The sequence below is a fragment of the Anarhichas minor genome, unplaced genomic scaffold (genome assembly GCF_050575085.1).
Source record: "Anarhichas minor isolate MPS153535 unplaced genomic scaffold, ASM5057508v1 ptg000035l, whole genome shotgun sequence".
Classification (NCBI taxonomy): domain Eukaryota; kingdom Metazoa; phylum Chordata; class Actinopteri; order Perciformes; family Anarhichadidae; genus Anarhichas; species Anarhichas minor.
The window spans coordinates 1,456,384-1,484,223 of record NW_027466481.1 but is presented as its reverse complement, the minus strand read 5'-3'; the positions used below and the strand labels follow the sequence as shown (position 1 = coordinate 1,484,223).

At 38.4% G+C, this 27,840-nt stretch overlaps 1 protein-coding gene across 1 annotated transcript; it reads right to left on the bottom strand.

The window, feature by feature from the left end:
• Positions 1-462: 462 nt before the first annotated feature.
• On the bottom strand, positions 463-27,078 carry LOC142965648 (B-cell receptor CD22-like). The gene is made up of 12 exons (XM_076106689.1): positions 27,033-27,078; positions 26,299-26,646; positions 25,838-26,149; positions 24,898-25,161; positions 24,447-24,451; positions 18,334-18,598; positions 13,233-13,496; positions 4,857-5,165; positions 4,148-4,229; positions 3,449-3,551; positions 3,027-3,365; positions 463-585 (listed from the first exon to the last, which is right to left on the bottom strand). Exons 1-12 carry the CDS (start codon positions 27,076-27,078, stop codon positions 463-465), a joined length of 2,460 nt encoding a protein of 819 aa, XP_075962804.1.
• Between the last annotated feature and the right edge of the window lie 762 nt (positions 27,079-27,840).

The window sequence follows — 27,840 nt, the reverse complement described above, 5'->3', positions numbered from 1 at the left end:
TTTGGCAACACTTGCACACAACTTCTAATCATTGGGGAACATTGCATGTGTCTACAATGTACCACCTCACGGGAATTTGCACAAACATTTCTGAAGAAAAATAATATTAAATCAGCACAAAACCCCTTGAACTCCTAATAACAGCTAAGATCTCCACTGACCAGGAATTGATGTTTTTTTTTTACCCCTTTTGAACATTTTGATCAATGACAAAACGTTGTGTCACTTTAATAAGTAATTTATTTCATTTGAAACACGTACAGTCCTTGTTCAACAGATAAGCTTGAAAAAAAACCCTCAGAACTGGTTTTATTTAACACCATTATCTATGTTTACACAAGAATATAAACTTCACTTGTGCAGTCATTTTCTGGTGATTTCTCTCAAATGATTATATCTGGAGACGACTGAGGCAACTCTACCATCTTTGTCTGGAGCTGCTCGGCATCCGGTCCTCACCTCTCAAGCCGCCTGAAGGGGCCCTTTCAGCACAGAATTCGGGGTATCTGCATTCTTCAGTGGGTCAGTCTGATCCCACTCAGCATAGATCTTCCCTAGCCAGTCCAGGTAGGCCTGAAGTGGATCCTGAAAGTGTGCAGTAGAGACCTGGTTGTATTTGCTCCAGCTCCCTGTCCCTCATTTCCCCCACCTAATGTGAGGTTATTACCCAACAAAGCAGATAAAGGAAGAAATAACGATTAACTAACACTAGATGGCAGCGTGTTCATTTGTTGTAACTCTGAGCAGGAGAGGGTCTATTTTTCTGTAACGTCATCAACTTTGCTGATGGGTTATTTCTACTTACTAAAAAAATATTTTAGTTTGTCATACTTGGTAACATTCCGTCTGTCATTGCCAGAACATGATGCTTTTTTAATCCAGATGTAGAAGATGAAAATATTATAAAATGGAAAGACAGGAGGCTAAACTCTCTTTATTAATTTATCTTCTTTGTATTTACAAAGCTTTTATAAACTAATATGTTCAATGGTAACAATGTCCAAAATCTCAATCGAATGTCGGCTTAAAGGTTTCGCCTTTGAATATAATTAATTTCTTCCTTTCTACTTTTTAAATTGTTTATTAGTCTAAAGTTTTTTGAATTTTACGTTATTTTCAAAAGCAATTTTGATGATTTGATGTGTCATATAAGACGTTGTGATGACTTACATTTTCTTCAGGTCTTTTGAGCAGATGGATAAAAGATGTGTAGAGAAGTCAAGTTCCTTAAAGGTTGTGCTGCTTTTTTATAACAACCTGCAAGACTTGAAAATGAGGAAGTCACTAAATTGCACATGCGTGTGACAATGAAATGTACTTATTTATCAGAAATGATTACTTACTTTTTGTTACTTTAAACACATTAATCATGTAAAACTTTATTCTAAAATCTCTTGCAGCTGACGGTGTTTTCTGCTCCTCTCTGTGGCAGTAGGAGCTCTGGTGGCAGTAACCCCTTAAAGGAGTGTCAGGTGAGGTCACTAAAGTGCCAAAACTGTTGTCTCAGTGTAAGAAATGCAAGGATTCCTTCAGTGATTTTCATCCCAGAAATTCACATTTAGGGCTAATATTTAATCGGCTAAAATCAAGAAAAGTTAAATGGTCTCATGCAACATGACCACAGCCATTGGGTACCTGGTATTTGGGTACCTAAAATACAGTATATTATGTAAAGCAACTTGGACAAAGTAATAACTAAGATGTATTAATTACAAACAATCTGCAAATCACAGTTAGACATTATTCCCACTAAGAGTTACACATTTATTCAAATTTCCACCTTTTAAATCTTACAGCTTAATTTGACTGAAAACTCTTTAAACTGGCAAAGAAGTCTGGATTAAAAAGATGATAATACACTTGCATGATCAACCTATCATTATCAAAAAGAAAGAATATGCAAATTATGCAGTTATGCTGCTGTAAAAAAACCGCTCAACACATTCCTCACATCTCTTAGAAATTACAATTCAGAAGTCTTGTGGTGTTACAAGACACTCCGATAATGTCTGAACATTCATGAGGACATCTTATGAAGACATACAATCTGAAAGATACAATAGGACTGTAGGGGATGACAAAGAGACACGGCGCAACGCGTCACTCTCTGAAAACAATCGGCGCCACAATATGCAACCATGGCTGAAACGCTAACAAACTGCCTGTAGTTAGCTAAAAACTTTACACTTTAGCATGTCAAAGGATGATTTTGCACTCTATGTGTCTAGCAGTTAATAACTAAAATGATGATGGGATGGGACAAGTTAGCGAGCTAATGTTAGCTATATGTTAGCAAGCTACTGTAGTTAGCTAAGGCACTTGCAGACATAAAACTGCATAACTTTTTTCTGATGAATCAACATTCCACTGAAATAGAAGTTGCATTCTTTCAACATTTTTAGCATTACATACAGAAAAATAGTTAGCCTAAAACTGACTTTTGGACAAAATTCTTGTCGCGCATGCTAACAATGTTAGACATACTGAGTGCCAGGATCCCAGTTTTCCCTTTTTCCTGCTGATGCCTCATGTTTTATTGCCTGTATCCTCAGTTTTTCAGCATATAAAACATAGTTATGGGTTCTGTACTCTGTTGGTAGTGCATCCCATCACTCAGCAACTTTTAGGCATTTTTCTGTTGTTTGCTAGCAGACAAAAGGTGACAAGGCGGCACCTTCACACAATACAAAGTCATTGGAGAGCGAGGAATTGTTTTCTCCTCCGGTGTGAGCAGGACTTAACTGCACTCTGTCTCTGACTCTGCTGCTTTGTTGAATAAGAAGACTCTGTGTTTCTTTAATTTGTCCATTTTGTAAGAGGTGTTACTTAGTTTGCAGTGTTATTTTACATAAGTGAGCCCTTCATGTATGTACACGTAGGGACAAAACACTGACAATATAATGTGAACCAATATAATCATTACCAGAAACGCGACTGCAAAAATCCATAGAAATTAAACAGTTTCAGCAAATATTATTGTTGCATCATATTTTGGTCTCTAAAATTAACCTGGGCATATTCAGTACTGTCTTCTTTGCATCTTTTCCAGTCACGATCTTGTCGTATAGACTCTCCATCTCCAGTGCGTTCCTCACATGATTTCTGGACACGCCTCCCTCCATGCACCTCTCCTCCTCCAGGTAGGAGCCAGCAGACGGATTCCTGCCCCCAGAGCGTTCTCCCTTCTTCATCTTGCTCTTACTCCTCCAAATCACGCTAGAGTAAACCACATCACTGCCCTCCTCATTCTTCTCCTCTGAGCTTTTACATGCAACCTGTTGATGTCCTAGATGAGTATTTGGCATATTTGACTTTCTCATCATGTTGGTGTTGACATAGATATCCTCCTCTGTTGTGATAATTGCCTGAAATAAATTGAAAAAAAACAGTCAGTGGTACAGATATTCTATTAGATTATTCTTGTCCCAAATTAGGAAACAGTCCGTACCTTATTTCCTGTTTCACCTGTAAGGCCTTGGCTCATCACAGCTGAGCTGGTGTCACCTGTGCACTGACTCTTTGTAGAGTTACGGCAGACAGTCCTCTGAGCCCTAGAAAATAGGACAGCAGGACGCTCCATTCAACTTACATGAACATATTCATTACAAGTTTAGATGTCAACCTGCTTATGTATTAGTTGACAGAATGAAGATGTGTGATCAGTGAGACAAACTCTAATAGGCACATCTGGAATAGCCTAAATTATAAGATTTGCTACACAGGTGAATATATAGCGCTGATGAAATACAGAGCTGATCATTATCTATAAATACTTCGATTTTCAAAGAAACATGAGACTCCTGATAGATGTAGAGAGGCCAAATTCTCTGTCCAAAAACATCTTAAAACACACGATTTGCATCGGCAAAGAACAATACCAGTCACTGTAACACTTGTTAGTAAGCTTGTTAGCCACTGTGACTTTACATACTTTAAATTGAAGTTCTTTTTAACAAAAATGTGTTCATTATTTTGTGAATTTATAATAAATTGAAAGTGAAACACTGGTTTCGGACAGGAGTTAGTCCACTCACAGAGCGGTGAGACTATATAGAGTCATTATTTATACTAAAGTTGAATTAACAACGATAACCTTGATGCGCAGAGGTAGTCGGAAACATTCATGGTGTCCCAAGCTGTTACCTACCTGATAGCAAACAGTAGAGCACATATCAGCGCTGCTGTTAGAACACCAACTGTGACGATGAAGAATGTTGACGTAACTCGACCTGAACAATCAGTTTGAGAGAGAACGGAATATTGTGAAGGTTAGTCAGAAGCATTAATATACTATTTTTGATGAAGTACATTTGGACGCACGTGAAGACTGATGTGTTGTTTTAAACACAAAAGCTTAATTATAATGGCTCTGTTTTGAGGTATTACATCATGTATAATGTAGTTTATAAAAGTATTATAGAAGAGTATATTTAATGAATATAAAATCCAAGAAATAGCTTAAGTGAATAATTTCCAGTATTTTTGTTATTTTAGCATTTATTTTGTTTTAGATTCATCATTATTTAGTCTTAGTAGTATCAGTGTAGGTTGAAACAGACTGTGATGTTGTAAATGCTTGACTGTTATTTATAATAAATGTGTTTGTTTTTCTGTTGTGCAAATCTATCACAGACTTGATGGATCAATATTCTAGAAGCTGAAACCAAGAGTGAGTCATGCCCCCTCCACTACAAGGCAGTCAGTCTAAAATTCTACAAATCAAAAACACTAAATAGAGGTATTATATATAACAGATATAGAGAATGTGGCACTGGGTTCCAGATCAAGTTAATTTCAAGTAATCCTGATAGTTTCCAACTTTTCATTAAGACTTGTTTTCAGCACAGAATACAGACCTTGACTTGATGTCTGAGCTTCAAGGCTGTTGACACAAAATCTTTGAGTAGCAGATCCCAGAGAGTTGGAGCTGCGGCAGAGCAAGGTGGAAAGATCCCTCTCCTGTGGTCCGTTCACAGTGATGATGCTCCACAGACCTGTGTCATTTAGAGGCTCATTGCTTATAACAAACTTGTCAGAGTGATTGACAGGTGACCCATCCAAATACCAGAGTAAAGTGGGAGAAGGATTTCCCACAGTCCTGCAGGAACAGTTGAGCTGGTCTGCAGCTTTGATGCAGTCAGATGAGGACAGGATCTGAGGTGCAACTGCAATGCATTTAGAGAAGACAGACAAGTTTAGTCTCAAGTAATTTAGGTTCGGTTAGTTTTACCTGTAAGTTAACTAGTAACATTTGTTCATTTGCCTATGTATTTATATCATTTTGCCACATTTTGTCTTCTATACCGATGAGGGGCTCCGGTAACATTAACTCAATTTGGCAAATTTATATAAAACAAATAGTAAAAAATATATATATATATATTATATTAATTAGAAAGCGATCACAGCATTGACTGGGAATGGGTCAGAGTCAGTGGCAGGAAGCCAAATAAATAAGTAGATCAAATTGAGAGCTTTATGGATAAAACATTTGATGGATAGATTAATAACTTCATAACTGTCGAATCGTTTTCAATCAATTTCCTGAAATATGGCTGTAGTGGCCATTTGTCGACTTCATCCAACTTAAACAAACAATACTCAAACGCCACTGATGCACCGTGGTCGGTATTTTTACGCAGCCAGAAGAGAGTGGATTGTCCATGCAGGATTCCGATTTTTGTGTTTATTGAATAAAGCAAACAAACGAACAAACAAACAAACTAACAAAACTCCTGTCGTGCTGTCTCTCCTGTGATGTGATATGCTGGTAAAAACTATACGCCCACCCCGGTGCATGCTGGTCCTATCCTTCTACTCATATATATAGCAACAGGTGCCCACAGTAATTACCCAAAAAACAATATAACTAAACAAATTGCTATTAAAGAGAAAAATAATCTTAATATACAAAACATCTACAATAATTAAACAATACTACTTATAAATGAAATAACAAAATACAATATCAAATAAATAGCTCCAACATTCCGGCCCCTAATTGTGCATAATATCACAATTATTATTCTCAAACGAGCTATTCCTACAATAAACATGACCTAAAGTTAATCTTCTTCTTGACACCTACAACAAACAAGAAGAGAAAGATTAGAGAGAGAGAAAATAGAGGTAGAGAAAGATAGAGGTGGAGAAAACATCAGTCCATGATGTTTAGTCTGCTGCTTCCAATAGCAGACAGAGCTTCGTCACCGGCCTCTCCAGAATGTTGGTCCTGGTTTGAAGTCGCACAGACCGCACCAGCCCCTTTGTATCTGGTCTTGCATCCAAAACTTTCCCCATTATCCAAGATCCTCTTGGAGCTGTGGTGTCCGCAACAAGGACAATGTCTCCAGCAGTGAGGCTTCTTCTTGGCCTTGTCCATTTTTGTCTCTCTTGCAACATAGGTAGGTACTCAGAGATCCATCTCTTCCAAAAGAGTTCAGCCATGTACTGTATTTGCTTCCACCTTTTCCTGCTGTATAGATCACTTTGATCGAATAGTCCTGGTGGCATGATTGGTTTGCCCTTTAACATTAGAATGTGGTTTGGTGTGAGAGCTTCGAGGTCATCTGGGTCATCTGAGACTTTTGTGATGGGTCTGTCATTTAGAATTGCTTCAACCTCACAGAAAATAGTCTGGAGTCCTTCATCGTCCAGAATTTGCTGTTGAAGCACTGAGGTGAGAACACCTTTCACGGAACGAATCAGGCGCTCCCAGATGCCGCCTTGATGGGAAGCTGCTGGTGTGTTAAAGTTCCATTTTATGCCATCCTGGACCAAAGCCCTTTGAATTTTGCCATGATTCAAAACAGCCAGACTTTCCTTCAGCTCTCGGTTGGCTCCAACAAAGTTTGTGCCATTATCAGACCTGATAGTGAAGACTGCACCTCGTCTACAGATGAACCTTCGTACTGCATTTATACAGGAGTCTGTGTCCAGTGTATATGCCACTTCCAAGTGCACAGCACGACTGGTAAGACAGGTGAAAAGCACTCCATATCTCTTCAGAAGACTTCTACCTCTTTTAACATTGATGGGTCCAAAATAGTCAACTCCAACATTTGTAAAAGGAGCTTTATCAGGCAGCACTCTCTCCTCCGGCAAGTCTGCCATCTTCTGTTCACCAAGCTTTCCTCTGTTGCGTCTACAAACAACACAATCAGATATGACTTTCCTGGCAGCAGAGTTTGCATTAATGATCCAGTACTTTTGCCGTGACCTTGACAGCATGTGATTTCTTCCAGCATGTCCCAGCTGATGATGGATATGGCGCAAAATCAGCGTGGATACATGCAGGTCTTTGGACAAAATGACTGGATGTTTGAATTCTGCTGGCAGTGCTGCTTTACTTAGCCGACCACCAACTCTGAGGATTTCATCATCCATTACTGGGTCCAGTTTGTACAGCGGACTTTCTTTGGGGACGTTTTTAAAGCATCCTTTCAGTGAGGCAATTTCAGCTTTGAACTTGTGTCGTTGTACATATTGAATGATTGACTGCTCTGCCTTAGCAAGATCTTCAGGTGTTAGGCTTTGTCCTTTGAGTGTGGCTTTAAAGCTTTGAACTTTTCTTTCCACTTCATGCTCCTGATTCTTCAGATTATCTTTCCTGATGCCTGCAGAAGCACAAAACTCCTTTCTCTTCTGTCCCAATAACAGGAGAAGTTCCTTGACCTTCAGAAACCAAGCGACAGATGTTTTTAGTCTAGTCCAAGATGAAAAATAGTAGATCAGGTGGTTGGTGGCATTTTCCAAATCCTTGATGATAGCATTTACCATTAAGTCCCTTTTGACCTCTGGGTCATCTGCAGAAATCACATCAAGCTTCACATCCAGTTTAGGCCACTCCTTCTTTGAATGATAGAGAAACTCAGGTCCATTTATCCATCTCCTGCTTTTCAGGAAATCCTCAGCTCTCATTCCTCTTGATGCTTCATCTGCTGGATTCTCCTTGGAACCCACATATCTCCACTGATCCACATCTGCTGCTTCTCTGATGAAAGAGGTTCTGTTTGCCACAAAAGTGTGGAATCGTCTGGTTTCACTAGAGATATACTTAAGGACTGTTGTGCTGTCCGTCCAGAAGACCGACTTCTCCAGCTTGAGTTGCAACTCTTTCCGAAGCATTTTATCCACACGAACAGCAAGAACTGCGGCTGTAAGTTCCAGTCGAGGAATTGTGGTCTGCTTTAGTGGAGCAACTCTGGCCTTTCCCAAGAGAAATGCAACATGTACTTTATCATCAGTTTCCAATCTCACATAAGACACAGTTCCATAGCCAACTTGACTGGCATCCGAAAAATGGTGAAGTTGTGCTGTAGCAGGTTCTCCAAAGTCTCTGGGTTTAATACAGCGGTCCACTTTGAACTCAGACATCCTTTTCAGGTCCTCAAGCCAATTAGACCATTGTTCAGAGAAAGACTGGGGAATAGCATCATCCCACCCCAGGTTTCTCCTACAAAGCTCCTGCAGTAACAGCTTGGCTGGCATACTGAATGGGGCTAGAAATCCCAAAGGGTCATAAAGTGAGCTGACCACTGACAAAATGCCTCTTCTGGTGTTTGGCTGTTCTTGTAATGATGTCCTGAACTTGAACTTGTCAGTTTCAATGCACCACTCTAGTCCTAGTGCTCGCTCCATTGGAAGTTGGTCTGTATCCAAATCCAGTTCCACCATTTCTTTTGGTCTTTTGTCCTCAGCGATTGACAGCAGCACTGTGCGGCTGTTGCTGATCCATCTTGAAAGATTGAATCCTCCTTTATGACAGAGAGCATTCAAATCTTTGATCATTTGCAGTGCCTCCTCCTCTGACGCCATGGATTTCAGGCAGTCATCCACATAAAAATTATGTCTGACTGTATTTGTCACTTCTGGAGGGAAATGTTGGACATTATCATCTGCAGTTCTCCTCAAAGCATAATTTGCACAACTTGGTGAGGATACAGCTCCGAACAGATGTACTTTCATCCGATACTCCAGTGGAGACTGTGCAGTGTCACCATCAGACCACCAGAGGAAGCGGAGAAAGTTGATGTGCTTTTCTGAGACATGAACTTGATGAAACATGGCTTGGATGTCGGCCATTACTGCAACGGGCTCTTGCCTAAATCGGACGAGGACTCCAATAAGAGTGTTAGTAAGATCAGGTCCCTGCAAGAGCTGGCAGTTCAGTGATGTCCCTTTAAAAGTTGCTCCACAATCAAAAACAACTCTCAGTTTGCCTTTTCTGGGATGATAGACTCCATGATGAGGGATATACCACACCTCTCCATCACTTTGTTCGAGTTGATCAGCAGGTACCATCTCGGCATATCCTCGAGTTATCATGTTGTTTAGGAATGCGGTGTATTCCTCCTTAAATGGAACATTCTTGACAAATTTTCTTTTCAGGCTTCGGAGGCGCTGTTCTGCAACACAGCGATTGTTAGGCAAGACAGAATGTTCCTGTCTGAAAGGTAAGTCAATACAGTAATGGTCTCCAGTTAATACTGTTGTGTTGCTCATAACATTCATGAACTTGATGTCTTCTCTGGACATTTCAATCTGCTCCTCTGATCTCTCATTAAAGTCATGGTTATACTGTTTAACCAGCATTCCTTGCAGATGTTCCACAGATATTCGGTTGGCTGTTACAGCAGGGCAGCCACTCTTACTCCTACTGCTTCCGCCGCGAAGTGGACCATTAATGACCCAACCAACTCTGGTTCTGACCGCATAAGGTCCTTCATCCTGGCTGTTTATCAGCTCCCAAGGCTCCATCACTTTTGGAGCATCAGTTCCAATTAGTAGCTCAACACTTGCGTCAATGTCGTGGAGCTTAACATCCTTGAGATAAGACCATTGATCAAGATCCTCCTCTCGTGGAACGTTGAGTATAGAAACAGGCATGCTCTTTTGAGTTAGAACATCAGGTAACTCAATGAAATCATTTGTGCTCATACCAGACACTTCAAGACCTGACAGAATATGTGCATTTACAATCTTCTTTTGACTCATTGTTCTCAGCAGAATACTGGTCTTTTTACCCTTCAAGTTCAGTTTTCTTGCCAAGTTCTCTGTACAGAATGTGCCGGAACTCCCTGGATCCAAGAAGGCATATGTCTGCACCGTTTTGTTACCCCTCTGGCTCTTGATTTTGACAGCGACAATAGAAAAGATGGAATTATCTTCATAACCAGCCCCAATATGGCCGCAGGTCTGAGTCATGGTGGTTGAGACACTTGGAGGGCTCACAGACTGTTGGGCTTGTTGAAAGGTTGTTCTTTTATCTTGCCACTCTATGTGAAGGACTCCTGGGTGCTTTTGGTGACACACATTGCAATCCAAACGACTCCTGCAGTCTTTGCTTGTGTGGCCTACTTTCAGGCAACCAAAACAAATACCCTGTTCCTTGATAAAGTTTATTTTATCACGATGTCCTTTCACTTTAAACTGTGAGCATTTATCCAATGAGTGACAACTTTGTGTACAAAACAGACAGTTGTTAGAGGAAGACTTAGTCTTGTTTCCTGTGTACTGAGTGATGACTCCTTCTTTTACTGCAGTAACGTTGGTGGCAAAGCTGCTTCCTTTTTTCCTTTGCTTCAAGTGACTAACGTTGGGGACCTTCAAGTTGGTAGGTTGAGAGTCCTGAATGTTGCCAAAAAGTGGATCTGAGGCAATTCTGACTTGTTTTTCAATGAAAGCAACAAGATCCTTAAACAGTGCTCTCTGGCCACTTCGCTCTTGCAGATCACAAGCAACATTTCTCCACCGTTCCCTTAATTTATAAGGAAGTTTCAAGATGATGCTCCTCATATTAGATGGTAGGTCCAGTTCCTTCATATGCATCATTTGCTCTGTTAGATTTGAGCATCCTCGAAGAAACAGGGAAAAAGATTGCAATGCTTTAATATCTTCACTTTTAACAGGCGTCCAGCTGAGAATCTTTTCCATATACGCAGATGCAATTTTGTATTCGTTTCCAAAGTGCTCTGCTAGAAGATTTTTGGCTCGGTGGTATCCCTGATCTGAAGGTAGATGTTGACAACTGCACACCAAGTCTCTTGGTTGCCCCCTGGTGTATTGTTCGAGAAAGTGTAAACAGTCACTCCAATTAGTTGTCTTCTCCTCCACTCCATTTTCAAAAGCTCTGATGAAAGACCTGTACTGAAGAGGGTCTCCATCAAACACAGGAATATTTCTTACAGGAAGGACAGAGCACAGATTTTGCTGGACCAGCAGAGCAGCGATGTCATTTTGATGGGGTTGAGATTGCACAAGTCCTGCTTGATTTTCATTCACAGTTTGTGTTGCTTGAACTGGAGCATCAGTCTTTAATAGCATCTCATCAATTTGTGTGTTTGACCTTTGTTTAGGCCTAACAACTTGTGGTTGTGTTATGGGATCAGACACAGAAATAGCATCCACTTTAACAGGAACAAAGGTGTAGGCATGGGGATTCAATTGTCTTGCTTCTTTGGATTTGTTCCTTTCAAAATAAGAGTTCATTCTGTCCGAACATTTTGAGCCACGCTGGGATGAATTGATTTCCAAGACATGAAGCTTTGCATTTGTAGCTGCCAATTCCGTTTCAAGTTCCAATTGTTCCTTTTCTCTCTTCAACTTATCAGTTTCTTTCTTCAACTTTTCCTTTTCTCTCTCCAACATTTCCTCTTGAGCTTCTATTAAATGTTTCCTTTTTAGAGCAGCAACACGCTCCGTCAGTGCTGCCTTGTCGGCCTCAGCTCTAATGCGTGCAGATGATGTTGATGAAATCCGTGATAGCTGGGAATGTGTCTTTACAGATGTCCTCTTTACACTTGACACATTAGAAGCACTATCTTCAGGGTTTATTTCATCTGCAACACTTTGGTTGTCGAGAGAGTCTTTATTTGGCTGCACATATGGGTGACCCATTTCAGACAGCCAGCTGTTTACCTTTTCAGTGAAGTCACAGAACATTGTCATTTTTTCTTTGAAGTACTGATTTTGCCTTGTAACTTCATCTTGAGGTAAAGGTAAGCTCACAAAAGATGTATGCATGTCATTTGCATCTTGGTAACACTTGATGAACGTAGAAAGCTCAGCATTCACTGAATTTACATTTTCATTGGAAGTCATTAATGCACTTATGTTTCTCAAACACTTTTTGGCTTGTTTGCATTTTGCAGTCCTTTTTTGCTGGTACATTTCCGTGTAGAACTCCAAGCCTTTAGAAGTCATTTTAATGTCTCTTCTTGCTGAAGGCGTTTCAACATCCTTCGACTGAACGTCAGACATTTTGAACACTTCTTCCAAACTGCTTGTCGCACATCAATCAAATCCGTCGGACGTGAATGCAGGTAAAGTGCAGCAAAAAACAGCAAAGGTGCTAACAGGCCGATCAGGTCCAATTCACCACACACACACTGAAGTCGGGTTTTTTAATGAATGAAAGCCGCCGATAGTGGTGCGCGGGTGTTGCGCAATGTTCATTTGTAGCGATTCAACGCAGTCAGGTTTAAACATCCAGAAGCATGTACATCACTGTGAATACGGACTTTTAAACTCCACTCGTTTCACCGTCTTCCTATACGGCAGTCGTATCACGTACCCGTTTCTTCTGAGATGTTTCAGCGCTTTGTTGATCCGCTCCAAAGCAGTTGTCCCGCTGACGTTGAATCCAAGAGTGATGAATGAAACAATCCTCTTTGATCATCCATACGAAATCCAAAACGATCCAATGTCCAACGATGAGGGATCGGTCCTTTGAGTCCAAGGGCGTAGTTTTTACTTTATGTAGTGGCCATTTGTCGACTTCATCCAACTTAAACAAACAATACTCAAACGCCACTGATGCACCGTGGTCGGTATTTTTACGCAGCCAGAAGAGAGTGGATTGTCCATGCAGGATTCCGATTTTTGTGTTTATTGAATAAAGCAAACAAACGAACAAACAAACGAACTAACAAAACTCCTGTCGTGCTGTCTCTCCTGTGATGTGATATGCTGGTAAAAACTATACGCCCACCCCGGTGCATGCTGGTCCTATCCTTCTACTCATATATATAGCAACAGGTGCCCACAGTAATTACCCAAAAAACAATATAACTAAACAAATTGCTATTAAAGAGAAAAATAATCTTAATATACAAAACATCTACAATAATTAAACAATACTACTTATAAATGAAATAACAAAATACAATATCAAATAAATAGCTCCAACAATGGCTTTAAGTAACATAAAACCTTTAAAATGTGATCCTTACATTGAACATCTATTTGACTGAGGTTGGATCGTCCAGCTCCAATAATATTTTCTGTCTTGCAGAAAAACGGACTGTCGTCTTTAGATGCTTTAATGTTTAAAACAGCTCCGGTCCCCATAAAAGCCTCCTGACCTCCATCAGCTCTGTACCAGGTGTAGCTCTTTACTGCTGGGTTAGCAGTACTGCTGCATGTCAGAGTCACATTACTGCCCTCTGGTACTGGACCAGAGGGACGGACTGACACTGATGTGTCTTTGGGTGAATCTATTTAAATGGATGTTGCTGTTTCCCGAAGTGACAATTTTGACCTTTAACCTGGAGCTGCAACTAACTATTATTTTCATTATCAATTAATCTGTAAATTACGATCAATCATTAATGGTTCAGTAAAATGTAGGAAAACTGTGAAAAATGCCTGTCACAATTTTTTAGGGGCTGAGGAGGCGTCTTCAAATAACTTTCCGTTCGACCAACAGTCCAAATACTAAAGACATTCAATTTATAGTAATATAAAAGAGACAAAAGAAGAAAATCCTTGAGTTTGAGATCAGGAAACATTTTTACCATCAGTCGCATTAAATCTATTAATCCCTGATCAAAATTTTTGACAATTATCATTCTGTCACATGATTAATGGATTAATAAACTAATTATTTCAGCCCTAATTTAACAAAAGTCTAAAAAGCTAAGAGACAAGATCATTTCAATAAAAATATCTATAATTACAACGAATGAGGATCAATGAACTCACATGAGATATCAGCTGTTAAACTTGTAACAGCTGACTCAGTGCTGCCATCTTGTTGGTTGTAGGAGGCCGTACAGGAGATTGTCTTTCCATGATGGTTTTGAGAGGCAGTGAAGGTCACAACAGAGGTCTTGACTTTAGTTTTGTCCTGATTCTCCTGCAGTGTCTCCACACTCTCACCCAGGTCGGGGGTCCATGTCACAGTTGGAGGATGAGACAGACAGGGAGCTGGAGCAGAGCACGTCAACCTCACTGAGGTTCCCTCCTTCACCTTCAGTGCTGACGGAGTCAGAGTCGGTCTGGGAGGAACATCTGGTGAGAAGGTACATTTGAACCAGTCACTAAACAATCAGTTCTCCATTTTGTTTACTATTTGCCAAATGCAATGAATGCAAAACAAGGTCAGAGCAGTTCTACAAGAGAAATGAATGAGTGAAATGTAAGTAGACAGACTTTAATACCTGTGAATGAAATAGAGATTTGATCAGCAAAATTCCACTTCAGGTCATTGTCACATTCCAGCCTGAAGAAATAATTATTGCTGTTAGCAGGTTGCATGTTGTTCAGGGTTGTGGTGCAGTCTTTTCTTGTCAAGTCTCCTCTCAGTTCTCCATTTGTTGAACTTGTTAGTGGATTACTGCTGTTAAACACAGTCTTCTTATCAATCATCCATATTGCTCTACATGTGTTATCTAAGTGTGATTTGTATTGGTCCTCTATCTCAAAGGAGCAGGGGATGGTCACACAGGATCCTCTAAGAACCTCTATAGTCTGCGGCATAGACGCCTTAAACTCTCCACACAGGGCACCTGAAACACAAGAAACACATCTTGAATAAGAACAAGTGAATAATACTTTACAGTCATGAGGATTCTTTACTGTTTGGTTGCCTGTATCTTACCACTATACATTATTCTTAGAATAATCCAAAATGATGACTGTAAAGATTCTGCTTTGTCCCCACAGTGTTTATTTTTCTCGATGTTTAGATTAAATAAATGATTCAGCCATCAGATTAAAGTTTTAAGGAAAAGGCAGCAGAACAGTTTTGTAGCTCACTGTGTTCTTCATTTGCTGCAGCATGTATTACAGATACTGTTGTACTGTGGTGTGAATACTTGACTAACATTGTGTAGTGATAGTTTTTGATAGTTTTTGTACTCATTGATCCAATTATGAATGAACTTCAACTCATCTTGCAGCAGAGAACCAACGAGAAGGAGAGTCAGAGCTGCAGACATCTTTGTGTGTCAGGAGAGGCAGAAACTCTGGAGATTACACATGAAACAATTCACATGTTTACAGCATTTCATCCCTAATTAACGATTTAAAGATTATTTAAGATTTTTAAAGGAAGGTTTATTAATGAGGCAACTATTGAATGCAATATTTGCAGAGGTTGCTGAAGGTGAAATGTTTTGCTGAGCCTGTATTTGTTTTAGATCTTTATCAATGTGAAGACTGTGTGATTCTGAGACAATGAAACTCAACTGAATTAAATTATGTTAGGTGTGTCAACACAATCACACAATTGAACAATTAAATTAAACATTACTCATTTTAAATTATTTTTTTACAAATTTGCCAGGCTTTTATGAAAGCTGCTGATGGAGATATTCAACAAAGGAGTAATACTGGTTTAGTGTTTCTACTGAGTGTGAGAGAAAAACACATACTTGTTTGTTATGCTTTAATATTCAGTTCATCATGCAACAACATGCTGCTATTTATAACTTGTAAAACTTGTAAGAAGAAATGATGATGAAATGGAAAAACAGGAAGGTAATTGCTGAACGCAAAACCGACAAACAAACAGTTTATTTTATTTATTTCTTTAAATACTAACAGAGTTATTGTTTTCGGCAAATATTTTCAACAGTAACAATGTCCAAAACCACAACCAAATGACGGATTAAAAGTTTCAAAGTTTTGCCCCCTTAGACAAATTTATTTTCATTTTTACTTTTGAAATGATTCATTGTTCTAAAGTATATTTACTCAATGTTTACGTTTTTAGTATTTAGTATTTTACTTGAAATCAGTTTTGATGATTTATATGTGTCATAAAAAGATATGATGACTTACATTGTCTTCAGGTCTTTCGTGCAGATAGATGGAAGATGTGTAGAGAAGTGAAGTTCCTTAAAAGTTGTGCTGCTTTTTCAAACAGCAAGACTTGAAAATGAGGAAGTCACTAAAGGGCGCATGTGTGACAATGAAATGTACTTATTTATCAGAAATGATTTTAGACTGTCCCACATTTGTTCTAAACCGAGCTTTTACTTTACCCACATATATATTCTTTTTTTATCCAAATATTGAGTCTTTTTGCCTGAAATGAAACAAAATCTTTGCATTACCAACCTGGTAAAGGGAATTTCTGCAAATGATTAAGACACAACAAAAACCTATAATGAGCCTTTATTGTCAAAGCAATTTGCACAGATATTAACAAATAATAACATCTTCAAACTATATAATGAAATTACACCAATTAGACTGGATAGTATAATCTACCAGTACATCTGGATGGAGAAGGCGATGACATAATACTCAATTAACTTTCCCATGATAATTAACATAATCATAAAACAGTAGAGAGATCTTGCAGCTATGTAAGTTATTACATTGCTTTAAAAAAATATGGTGATAGCAAATTCATCCTCAGTCAAATTCAATTCAACACTTTGGTCTCATGTGATTTCATGCAACACTTAATGAAAGCATGTAAAAAAAGTAAAGCTGTATCCAAGAGAACATCAGTAATATAAAGTTAAAGATAATACAGGACTGTTAATTATTCTCATGTATGAGAGGGAAACAGTGACACAACATGTTATGATGTGAAACAGTCAAACTCAACAGCTCTACATGAACCTCAGAATGTGAGAGAAGAGCTCACTCAGTTCAGTCGTTTGCTGTGTTGATGACATACATGGTCGCTATGTACTGTACCTTTAAGAGACAAAATACACCTGGAAATATAATACAGCACAATAAAAAACACCCCCAAAAACTACACCAAAAACAAAAACACCACCAACTCAAAAGTGACCACAAAGTAAACTGAATACCTCTGTGATCCAGTTTCAGTGATAATTTAACAGTATAGCCCCACAGAGCTAGTATCTCTAGTAGTTATTGCAGTGCTATGTTGCATTGCTTTGTGTATCTGCTCATGTTACTGTGTTATTGTGTACTGTGATTACACTAAAACGTAAATATATGCTATGTTGGAGTACCTGTCGAAGTGTAATACATTCCAAGAAATATTACTGTGTAGTCGCCGAATAATCATCAGGGCACTTAGTGGACGATGTCAGCGTCATTTTGTAATGACTCTACACTACTGAGACTGGTCTGTTTGATCCAATGCTATGTAAACCGTGTTCTCTTCATTTGGCTTCACGTTCTTTCTTTATTTCCTATGAAGACAATCCTTAGAAGGAGATGTATATCTCCTCAGTCAAAATGTATTTTCTGTTCTTTATAAAACATGTACTACTCTTGATCAACAAAACCTCAAACATTTAAGAAAGTATTTAAATGACATTGTTTGAAGCCCAACCCCCCGTAGGATATTGATTTAATAGCTCTCATATCACTAATCACACGTTTGTCTCAATAAATGAAATACAGAAATCCTTCAGTAACGTTATTGGATGATTATGAAGATCAGTGGATGTTTTCAGAGTCATCTTGAAGTTTGGGCAATGACATCATACTCTGGAGATCTGTCTCTGGGATCCAATGACATGTAAGTTTGGTCCACTTCTTTTGGCTTCACTCTCTTTCTGGATTTCCTTTGAGGACAACAAAGAAAAATCCATATATGTAAATAAATACATATTTTGTTTTCTAAAAGCAGCACTGCTCGTCCATCAACAGAGCTTTCATTACAAAAAGTGCAATCCAGTGAAATCACATACCAAAGGAACGCCATGCAGACTGTGTACAAGACGTTCACACTGAGAGATACACCAGCAACAGCCAAGAGAAGAACTCCACTGTACGGTCCACAATGTTGATCTGAACCTGTCATAAGAAATAACACAACACTCTACACATCATATCCCTGTTCAAGTGTTACATTCATTCAACAGTGGTTCAGTGGCTGTGTTTTAGCCTCACATCCCCATTTATGCCACAGGGCAGCTGTAAATACTTCTGCCAGGATACTTCAAGGTTTTAATCAGGTTTTGCAACCCCAAAGTTCACTTGAGTTTGGTAAATAGAAAGACACGTCATTTCTGACATAGAAACAGAGTGGTGAAAAGAAGTGAAAAATGTTATATTCTTCATTAATGAATATCATAATCATATAATTTGTAGATCAATATACATGATACATACCTTGAACATCTATGTGAATGATGCCGGAACGTCCAGCTCCAATATTATTGTCTGCCTTGCAGAAAAAACAACTGTCGTCTTTAGATGCTTTAATGTTTAAAACAGCTCCGGTCCCCATTAAAGTCTCCTGACCTCCATCAGCTCTGTACCAGGTGTAGCTCTTTACTGCTGGGTTAGCAGTACTGCTGCATGTCAGAGTCACAATACTGCCCTCTGGTACTGGACCAGAGGGACGGACTGACACTGTGGTGTCTTTGGGGTGAATCTGAAAAATGAATATTTAATTTGTATAATTTATAGATGTAATATAATCTGACATTGTATTGAAACAAAGGCCGATTATGTTGAGAGAGAGAGAGAGAGAGAGAGAGAGAGAGAGAGAGAGAGAGAGCACACACTTCTGCCTTTCATGAAACCTCAATTTCAAGCTCTCCCACTGGAATTTCATGGAGTTAACAACAGTACATTTAAATGGATGTTGGTGTTTCCCAAAGTGAGAATTTTTGGCCATTAACCTGGAGCTGCAACTAACTATTATTTTCATTATCAATTAATCTGTAAATTACTTGTACGATCAATCCATTAATGATTAAGTAAAATGTAGGAAAACTGTGAATAAATGCCCATCATAATTTTCTAGAGGCTGAGGAGGCGTCTTCAAATAACCTTCTGTTCGACCAACACTCCAAATACTAAAGACATTCAATTTATAATAATATAAAAGAGACAAAAGAAGAAAATCCTTGAGTTTGAGATCAGGAAACATTTTTACCATCAATCGCATTAAAACTGTTAATCCCTATTAAAATAGTTGAACTGTATTATTCTGTCACATGATTAATGGATTAATCGACTAATTATTTCAGCCCTGATTCAAACTAAGTCAAAAAGCTAAAAGACAAGTCTTTTCTTGTCAAGTCTCCTCTCAGTTCTCCATTATTTGTACTTGTTTGTGGATTACTGCTGTCAAACACAGTCTTCTGATCAATTGTCCATATTGCTCTACATGTGTTATCTAAGTTTGATTTGTATTGGTCCTGTATCTCAAAGGAGCAGGGGATGGTCACACAGGATCCTCTAAGAACCTCTATAGTCTGCGGCACTGACACCTTAAACTTTCCACACAGGGCACCTGAAACAAATCTTGAATAAGAACAAGTGAATAATACTTTACAGTCATGAGGATTTTTTACTGTTTGGTTGACTTGCTAAAACCTTACCACTATACCTTATTCTTAGAATAATCCAAAATGATGACTGTAAAGATTCTGCTTTGTCTTCACAATGTTTATTTTCATATTTTTTCTCAATTGTTACATTCATTATATTATTCATCCATCCTGTTTTAAAAAAGGTAGCAGAACACTTTTGTAGCTCACTGTGTTCTTCATTTGCTGCAGCATGTATTACAGATACTGTTGTACTGAATACTTGACTAACATTGTGTAGTGATAGTTTTTGATCATTTTTAATACTCAATGATTCAATTATGAATGAACTTCAACTCACCTTGCAGCAGAGAACCAATGAGAAGGAGAGTCAGAGCTACAGACATCTTTGTGTGTCAGGAGAGGCAGAAACTCTGGAGATTACACATGAAACAATTCACATGTTGAGAGCATTTATACCCAACAAAGCAGATAAAGGAAGAAATAACGATTAACTAACACTAGATGGCAGCGTGTTCATTTGTTGTAACTCTGAGCAGGAGAGGGTCTATTTTTCTGTAACGTCATCAACTTTGCTGATGGGTTATTTCTACTTACTAAAAAAATATTTTAGTTTGTCATACTTGGTAACATTCCGTCTGTCATTGCCAGAACATGATGCTTTTTTAATCCAGATGTAGAAGATGAAAATATTATAAAATGGAAAGACAGGAGGCTAAACTCTCTTTATTCATTTATCTTCTTTGTATTTACAAAGCTTTTATAAACTAATATGTTCAATGGTAACAATGTCCAAAATCTCAATCGAATGTCGGCTTAAAGGTTTCGCCTTTGAATATAATTAATTTCTTCCTTTCTACTTTTAAAATTGTTTATTAGTCTAAAGTTTTTTGAATTTTACGTTATTTTCAAAAGCAATTTTGATGATTTGATGTGTCATATAAGACGTTGTGATGACTTACATTTTCTTCAGGTCTTTTGAGCAGATGGATAAAAGATGTGTAGAGAAGTCAAGTTCCTTAAAGGTTGTGCTGCTTTTTTATAACAACCTGCAAGACTTGAAAATGAGGAAGTCACTAAATTGCACATGCGTGTGACAATGAAATGTACTTATTTATCAGAAATGATTACTTACTTTTTGTTACTTTAAACACATTAATCATGTAAAACTTTATTCTAAAATCTCTTGCAGCTGACGGTGTTTTCTGCTCCTCTCTGTGGCAGTAGGAGCTCTGGTGGCAGTAACCCCTTAAAGGAGTGTCAGGTGAGGTCACTAAAGTGCCAAAACTGTTGTCTCAGTGTAAGAAATGCAAGGATTCCTTCAGTGATTTTCATCCCAGAAATTCACATTTAGGGCTAATATTTAATCGGCTAAAATCAAGAAAAGTTAAATGGTCTCATGCAACATGACCACAGCCATTGGGTACCTGGTATTTGGGTACCTAAAATACAGTATATTATGTAAAGCAACTTGGACAAAGTAATAACTAAGATGTATTAATTACAAACAATCTGCAAATCACAGTTAGACAGTATTCCCACTAAGAGTTACACATTTATTAAAATTTCCACCTTTTAAATCTTACAGCTTAATTTGACTGAAAACTCTTTAAACTGGCAAAGAAGTCTGGATTAAAAAGATGATAATACACTTGCATGATCAACCTATCATTATCAAAAAGAAAGAATATGCAAAGTATGCAGTTATGCTGCTGTAAAAAAACGCTCAACACATTCCTCACATCTCTTAGAAATTACAATTCAGAAGTCTTGTGGTGTTACAAGACACTCCGATAATATCTGAACATTCATGAGGACATCTTATGAACACATACAATCTGAAAGATACAATAGGACTGTAGGGGATGACAGAGAGACACGGCGCAACGCGTCACTCTCTGAAAACAATCGGCGCCACAATATGCAACCATGGCTGAAACGCTAACAAACTGCCTGTAGTTAGCTAAAAACTTTACACTTTAGCATGTCAAAGGATGATTTTGCACTCTATGTGTCTAGCAGTTAATAACTAAAATGATGATGGGATGGGACAAGTTAGCGAGCTAATGTTAGCTATATGTTAGCAAGCTACTGTAGTTAGCTAAGGCACTTGCAGACATAAAACTGCATAACTTTTTTCTGATGAATCAACATTCCACTGAAATAGAAGTTGCATTCTTTCAACATTTTTAGCATTACATACAGAAAAATAGTTAGCCTAAAACTGACTTTTGGACAAAATGCTTGTCGCGCATGCTAACAATGTTAGACATACTGAGTGCCAGGATCCCAGTTTTCCCTTTTTCCTGCTGATGCCTCATGTTTTATTGCCTGTATCCTCAGTTTTTCAGCTTATAAAACATAGTTATGGGTTCTGTACTCTGTTGGTAGTGCATCCCATCACTCAGCAACTTTTAGGCATTTTTCTGTTGTTTGCAAGCAGACAAAAGGTGACAAGGAGGCACCTTCACACAATACAAAGTCATTGGAGAGCGAGGAATTGTTTTCTCCTCCGGTGTGAGCAGGACTTAACTGCGCTCTGTCTCTGACTCTGCTGCTTTGTTGAATAAGAAGACTCTGTGTTTCTTTAATTTGTCCATTTTGTAAGAGGTGTTACTTAGTTTACAGTGTTATTTTACATAAGTGAACCCTTCATGTATGTACACGTAGGGACAAAACACTGACAATATAATGTGAACCAATATAATCATTACCAGAAACGCGACTGCAAAAATCCATAGAAATTAAACAGTTTCAGCAAATATTATTGTTGCATCATATTTTGGTCTCTAAAATTAACCTGGGCATATTCAGTACTGTCTTCTTTGCATCTTTTCCAGTCACGATCTTGTCGTATAGACTCTCCATCTCCAGTGCGTTCCTCACATGATTTCTGGACACGCCTCCCTCCATGCACCTCTCCTCCTCCAGGTAGGAGCCAGTAGACGGATTCCTGCCCCCAGAGCGTTCTCCCTTCTTCATCTTGCTCTTACTCCTCCAAATCACACTAGAGTAAACCACATCACTGCCCTCCTCATTCTTCTCCTCTGAGCTTTTACATGCAACCTGTTGATGTCCGAGATGAGTATTTGGCATATTTGACTTTCTCATCATGTTGGCGTTGACATAGATATCCTCCTCTGTTGTGATAATTGCCTGAAATAAATTGAAAAAAAACAGTCAGTGGTACAGATATTCTGTTAGATTATTCTTGTCCCAAATTAGGAAACAGTCCGTACCTTATTTCCTGTTTCACCTGTAAGGCCTTGGCTCATCACAGCTGAGCTGGTGTCACCTGTGCACTGACTCTTTGTAGAGTTACGGCAGACAGTCCTCTGAGCCCTAGAAAATAGGACAGCAGGACGCTCCATTCAACTTACATGAACATATTCATTACAAGTTTAGATGTCAACCTGCTTATGTATTAGTTGACAGAATGAAGATGTGTGATCAGTGAGACAAACTCTAATAGGCACATCTGGAATAGCCTAAATTATAAGATTTGCTACACAGGTGGTCATATCAGGTGAATATATAGCGCTGATGAAATACAGAGCTGATCATTGTCTATAAATACTTAGATTTTCAAAGAAACATGAGACTCCTGATAGATGTAAAGAGGCCAAATTCTCTGTCCAAAAACATCTTAAAACACACGATTTGCATCGGCAAAGAACAATACCAGTCACTGTAACACTTGTTAGCCACTGTGACTTTACATACTTTAAATTGAAGTTCTTTTTAACAAAAATGTGTTCATTATTTTGTGAATTTATAATAAATTGAAAGTGAAACACTGGTTTCGGACAGGAGTTAGTCCACTCACAGAGCGGTGAGACTATATAGAGTCATTATTTATACTAAAGTTGAATTAACAACGATAACCTTGATGCGCAGAGGTAGTCGGAAACATTCATGGTGTCCCAAGCTGTTACCTACCTGATAGCAAACAGTAGAGCACATATCAGCGCTGCTGTTAGAACACCAACTGTGACGATGAAGAATGTTGACGTAACTCGACCTGAACAATCAGTTTGAGAGAGAACGGAATATTGTGAAGGTTAGGCAGAAGCATTAATATACTATTTTTGATGAAGTACATTTGGACGCACGTGAAGACTGATGTGTTGTTTTAAACACAAAAGCTTAATTATAATGGCTCTGTTTTGAGGTATTACATCATGTATAATGTAGTTTATAAAAGTATTATAGAAGAGTATATTTAATGAATATAAAATCCAAGAAATAGCTTAAGTGAATAATTTCCAGTATTTTTGTTATTTTAGCATTTATTTTGTTTTAGATTCATCATTATTTAGTCTTAGTAGTATCAGTGTAGGTTGAAACAGACTGTGATGTTGTTGTAAATGCTTGACTGTTATTTATAATAAATGTGTTTGTTTTTCTGTTGTGCAAATCTATCACAGACTTGATGGATCAATATTCTAGAAGCTGAAACCAAGAGTGAGTCATGCCCCCTCCACTACAAGGCAGTCAGTCTAAAATTCTACAAATGAAAAGCACTAAATAGAGGTATTATATATAACAGATATAGAGAATGTGGCACTGGGTTCCAGATCAAGTTAATTTCAAGTAATCCTGATAGTTTCCAACTTTTCATTAAGACTTGTTTTCAGCACAGAATACAGACCTTGACTTGATGTCTGAGCTTCAAGGCTGTTGACACAAAATCTTTGAGTAGCAGATCCCAGAGAGTTGGAGCTGCGGCAGAGCAAGGTGGAAAGATCCCTCTCCTGTGGTCCGTTCACAGTGATGATGCTCCACAGACCTGTGTCATTTAGAGGCTCATTGCTTATTACAAACTTGTCAGAGTGATTGACAGGTGACCCATCCAAATACCAGAGTAAAGTGGGAGAAGGATTTCCCACAGTCCTGCAGGAACAGTTGAGCTGGTCTGCAGCTTTGATGCAGTCAGATGAGGACAGGATCTGAGGTGCAACTGCAATGCATTTAGAGAAGACAGACGAGTTTAGTCTCAAGTAATTTAGGTTCGGTTAGTTTTACCTGTAAGTTAACTAGTAACATTTATTCATTTGCCTATGTATTTATATCATTTTGTCACATTTTTTCTTCTATACAGATGAGGGGCTCCGGTAACATTAACTCAATTTGGCAAATTTATATAAAACAAATAGTAAAAAAAAATATATATATATTATGTTAATTAGAAAGCGATCACAGCATTGACTGGGAATGGGTCAGAGTCAGTGGCAGGAAGCCAAATAAATAAGTAGATCAAATTGAGAGCTTTATGGATACCTAAATAAAACATTTGATGGATAGATTAATAACTTCATAACTGTCGAATCGTTTTCAATCAATTTCCTGAAATATGGCTTTAAGTAACATAAAACCTTTAAAATGTGATCCTTACATTGAACATCTATTTGACTGAGGTTGGATCGTCCAGCTCCAATATTATTTTCTGTCTTGCAGAAAAACGGACTGTCGTCTTTAGATGCTTTAATGTTTAAAACAGCTCCGGTCCCCATTAAAGCCTCCTGACCTCCATCAGCTCTGTACCAGGTGTAGCTCTTTACTGCTGGGTTAGCAGTACTGCTGCATGTCAGAGTCACAATACTGCCCTCTGGTACTGGACCAGAGGGACGGACTGACACTGATGTGTCTTTGGGTGAATCTGAAAAATGAAGAATAAAGCATTTGTATAATTTATAGATGTAATATAATCTGGTATTGTATTGAAACAAAGGCAGATTAAGTCACGAGAGAGAGAGAGAGAGAGAGAGAGAGAGAGAGAGAGAGAGCACACTTCTGCCTTTCATGAAACCTCAATTTCGAGCTCCCCTACTACAATTTCATGGAGCATATTTAAATGGAGGTTGCTGTTTCCCGAAGTGACAATTTTGACCTTTAACCTGGAGCTGCAACTAACTATTATTTTCATTATCAATTAATCTGTAAATTACGATCAATCATTAATGGTTCAGTAAAATGTAGGAAAACTGTGAAAAATGCCTGTCACAATTTTTTAGCGGCTGAGGAGGCGTCTTCAAATAACCTTCCGTTCGACCAACAGTCCAAATACTAAAGACATTCAATTTATAGTAATATAAAAGAGACAAAAGAAGAAAATCCTTGAGTTTGAGATCAGGAAACATTTTTACCATCAGTCGCATTAAATCTATTAATCCCTGATCAAAATTGTTGACAATTATTATTCTGTCACATGATTAATGGATTAATAAACTAATTATTTCAGCCCTGATTTAACAAAAGTCTAAAAAGCTAAAAGAGACAAGATCATTTCAATTAAAATATCTATAATTACAATGAATGAGGATAAATGAACTCACATGAGATATCAGCTGTTAAACTTGTACTAACAGCTGACTCAGTGCTGCCATCTTGTTTGTTGTAGGAGGCCCTACAGGAGATTGTCTTTCCATGATGGTTTTTAGAGGCAGTGAAGGTCACAACAGAGGTCTTGACTTTAGTTTTGTCCTGATTCTCCTGCAGTGTCTCCACACTCTCACCCAGGTCGGGGGTCCATGTCAGAGTTGGAGGATGAGACAGACAGGGAGCTGGAGCAGAGCACGTCAACCTCACTGAGGTTCCCTCCTTCACCTTCAGTGCTGACGGAGTCAGAGTCGGTCTGGGAGGATCATCTGGTGAGAAGGTACATTTGAACCAGTCACTAAACAATCAGTTCTCCATTTTGTTTACTATTTGCCAAATGCAATGAATGCAAAACAAGGTCAGAGCAGTTCTACAAGAGAAATGAATGAGTGAAATGTAAGTAAACAGACTTTAATACCTGTGAATGAAATAGAGATTTTATCAGCGAATTTCCACTTCAGGCCATTGTCACATTCCAGCCTGAAGAAATAGTTATTGCTGTTATCAGGTTGCATGTTGTTCAGGGTTGTGGTGCAGTCTTTACTTCTCAAGTCTCCTCTCAGTTCTCCATTTATTGAACTTGTTTGTGGATTACTGCTGTCAAACACAGTCCTCTGATCAATCATCCACATTACTCTACATGTGTTATCTAAGTTTGATTTGTATTGGTCCTTTATCTCAAAGGAGCAGGGGATGGTCACACAGGATCCTCTAAGAACCTCTATAGTCTGCGGCATAGACACCTTAAACTTTCCACACAGGGCACCTGAAACACAAGAAACACATCTTGAATAAGAACAAGTGAATAATACTTTACAGTCATGAGGATGTTTTACTGTTTGGTTGCCTGTATCTTACCACTATACCTTATTCTTAGAATAATCCAAAATAATGACTGTAAAGATTCTGCTTTGTTCCCACAGTGTTTATTTTTCTCGATGTTTAGATTAAATAAATTATTCAGCCATCAGATTAAAGTTTTAAGAAAAAGGAAGCAGAACAGTTTATAGCTCACTGTGTTCTTCATTTGCTGCAGCATGTATTACAGATACTGTTGTACTGTGGTGTGAATACTTGACTAACATTGTGTAGTTATAGTTTTTGATCATTTTTAATACTCAATGATTCAATTATGAATGAACTTCAGCTCACCTTGCAGCAGAGAACCAACGAGAAGGAGAGTCAGAGCTGCAGACATCTTTGTGTGTCAGGAGAGGCAGAAACTCTGGAGATTACACATGAAACAATTCACATGTTGAGAGCATTTCATCCCAAAGATCAAGGTTTATTTATGAGGCCACTATTCAACACAATATTTGCAAAGGTTGCTGATGGAGAAATGTTTTCCTGAGTCTATATTTCTTTTTGATCTTTATCAATGTGAAGGTTCAGAAGTAGCCTGTATGTGATTCTGAGACAATGAAACTCAACTGAATCCTAACAAAATTTGATTCTTTCACGTGTGTCAACATCTCATGAGGCACACCTATTTATTATGCATATGGAGAAAGGGGGGATCTAATTATCGGTCGGTCTGGAAGGATCAGCTGGTGGGAATGTCAATTTTGATATAAACAAACAATAATTTCTCTCCATTTTGTATACTATTTGCAAATTGCAATAATCGCATAAACAAGACCAAAGCAGTTCCCCAAAGGAAACGAGTGAAGTGAAAGGAAACAGACTTCAAACCTTTGAATGAAAGAATCGATTTATGGACAGAAACTATATTTCAGGGGATTGTTGCATTCTTCTCTGAAGAAATATGTTTCGCTGTGAGCAGGTTGCAAGTGGTTCAGGGTTGTGGTGCAGTCTTTTATTCTCAAGTCTCATTTAGTCATCATTTATTGTAGCTTTTTGTGGATTCCTGCTGTCAAACACAACAGTCCCTCCATCATTTTTCCATACTGCACATGTGGCTTTCAAGTTTGATTCATGTTGAGCTGTCACGTCAAAGGAG

Coding starts and splice junctions, on each gene's coding strand:
- LOC142965648 (XM_076106689.1), bottom strand. CDS start 27,078: ATGTCTGCAGCTCTGACTCTCCTTCTCGTTGGTTCTCTGCTGCAAG. Junction 5,166..13,232: donor CAGTCAAATAGATGTTCAAT/GTAAGGATCACA, acceptor AATGCATTGCAG/TTGCACCTCAGATCCTGTCC. Junction 4,230..4,856: donor AGCTCAGACATCAAGTCAAG/GTCTGTATTCTG, acceptor CTGATTGTTCAG/GTCGAGTTACGTCAACATTC.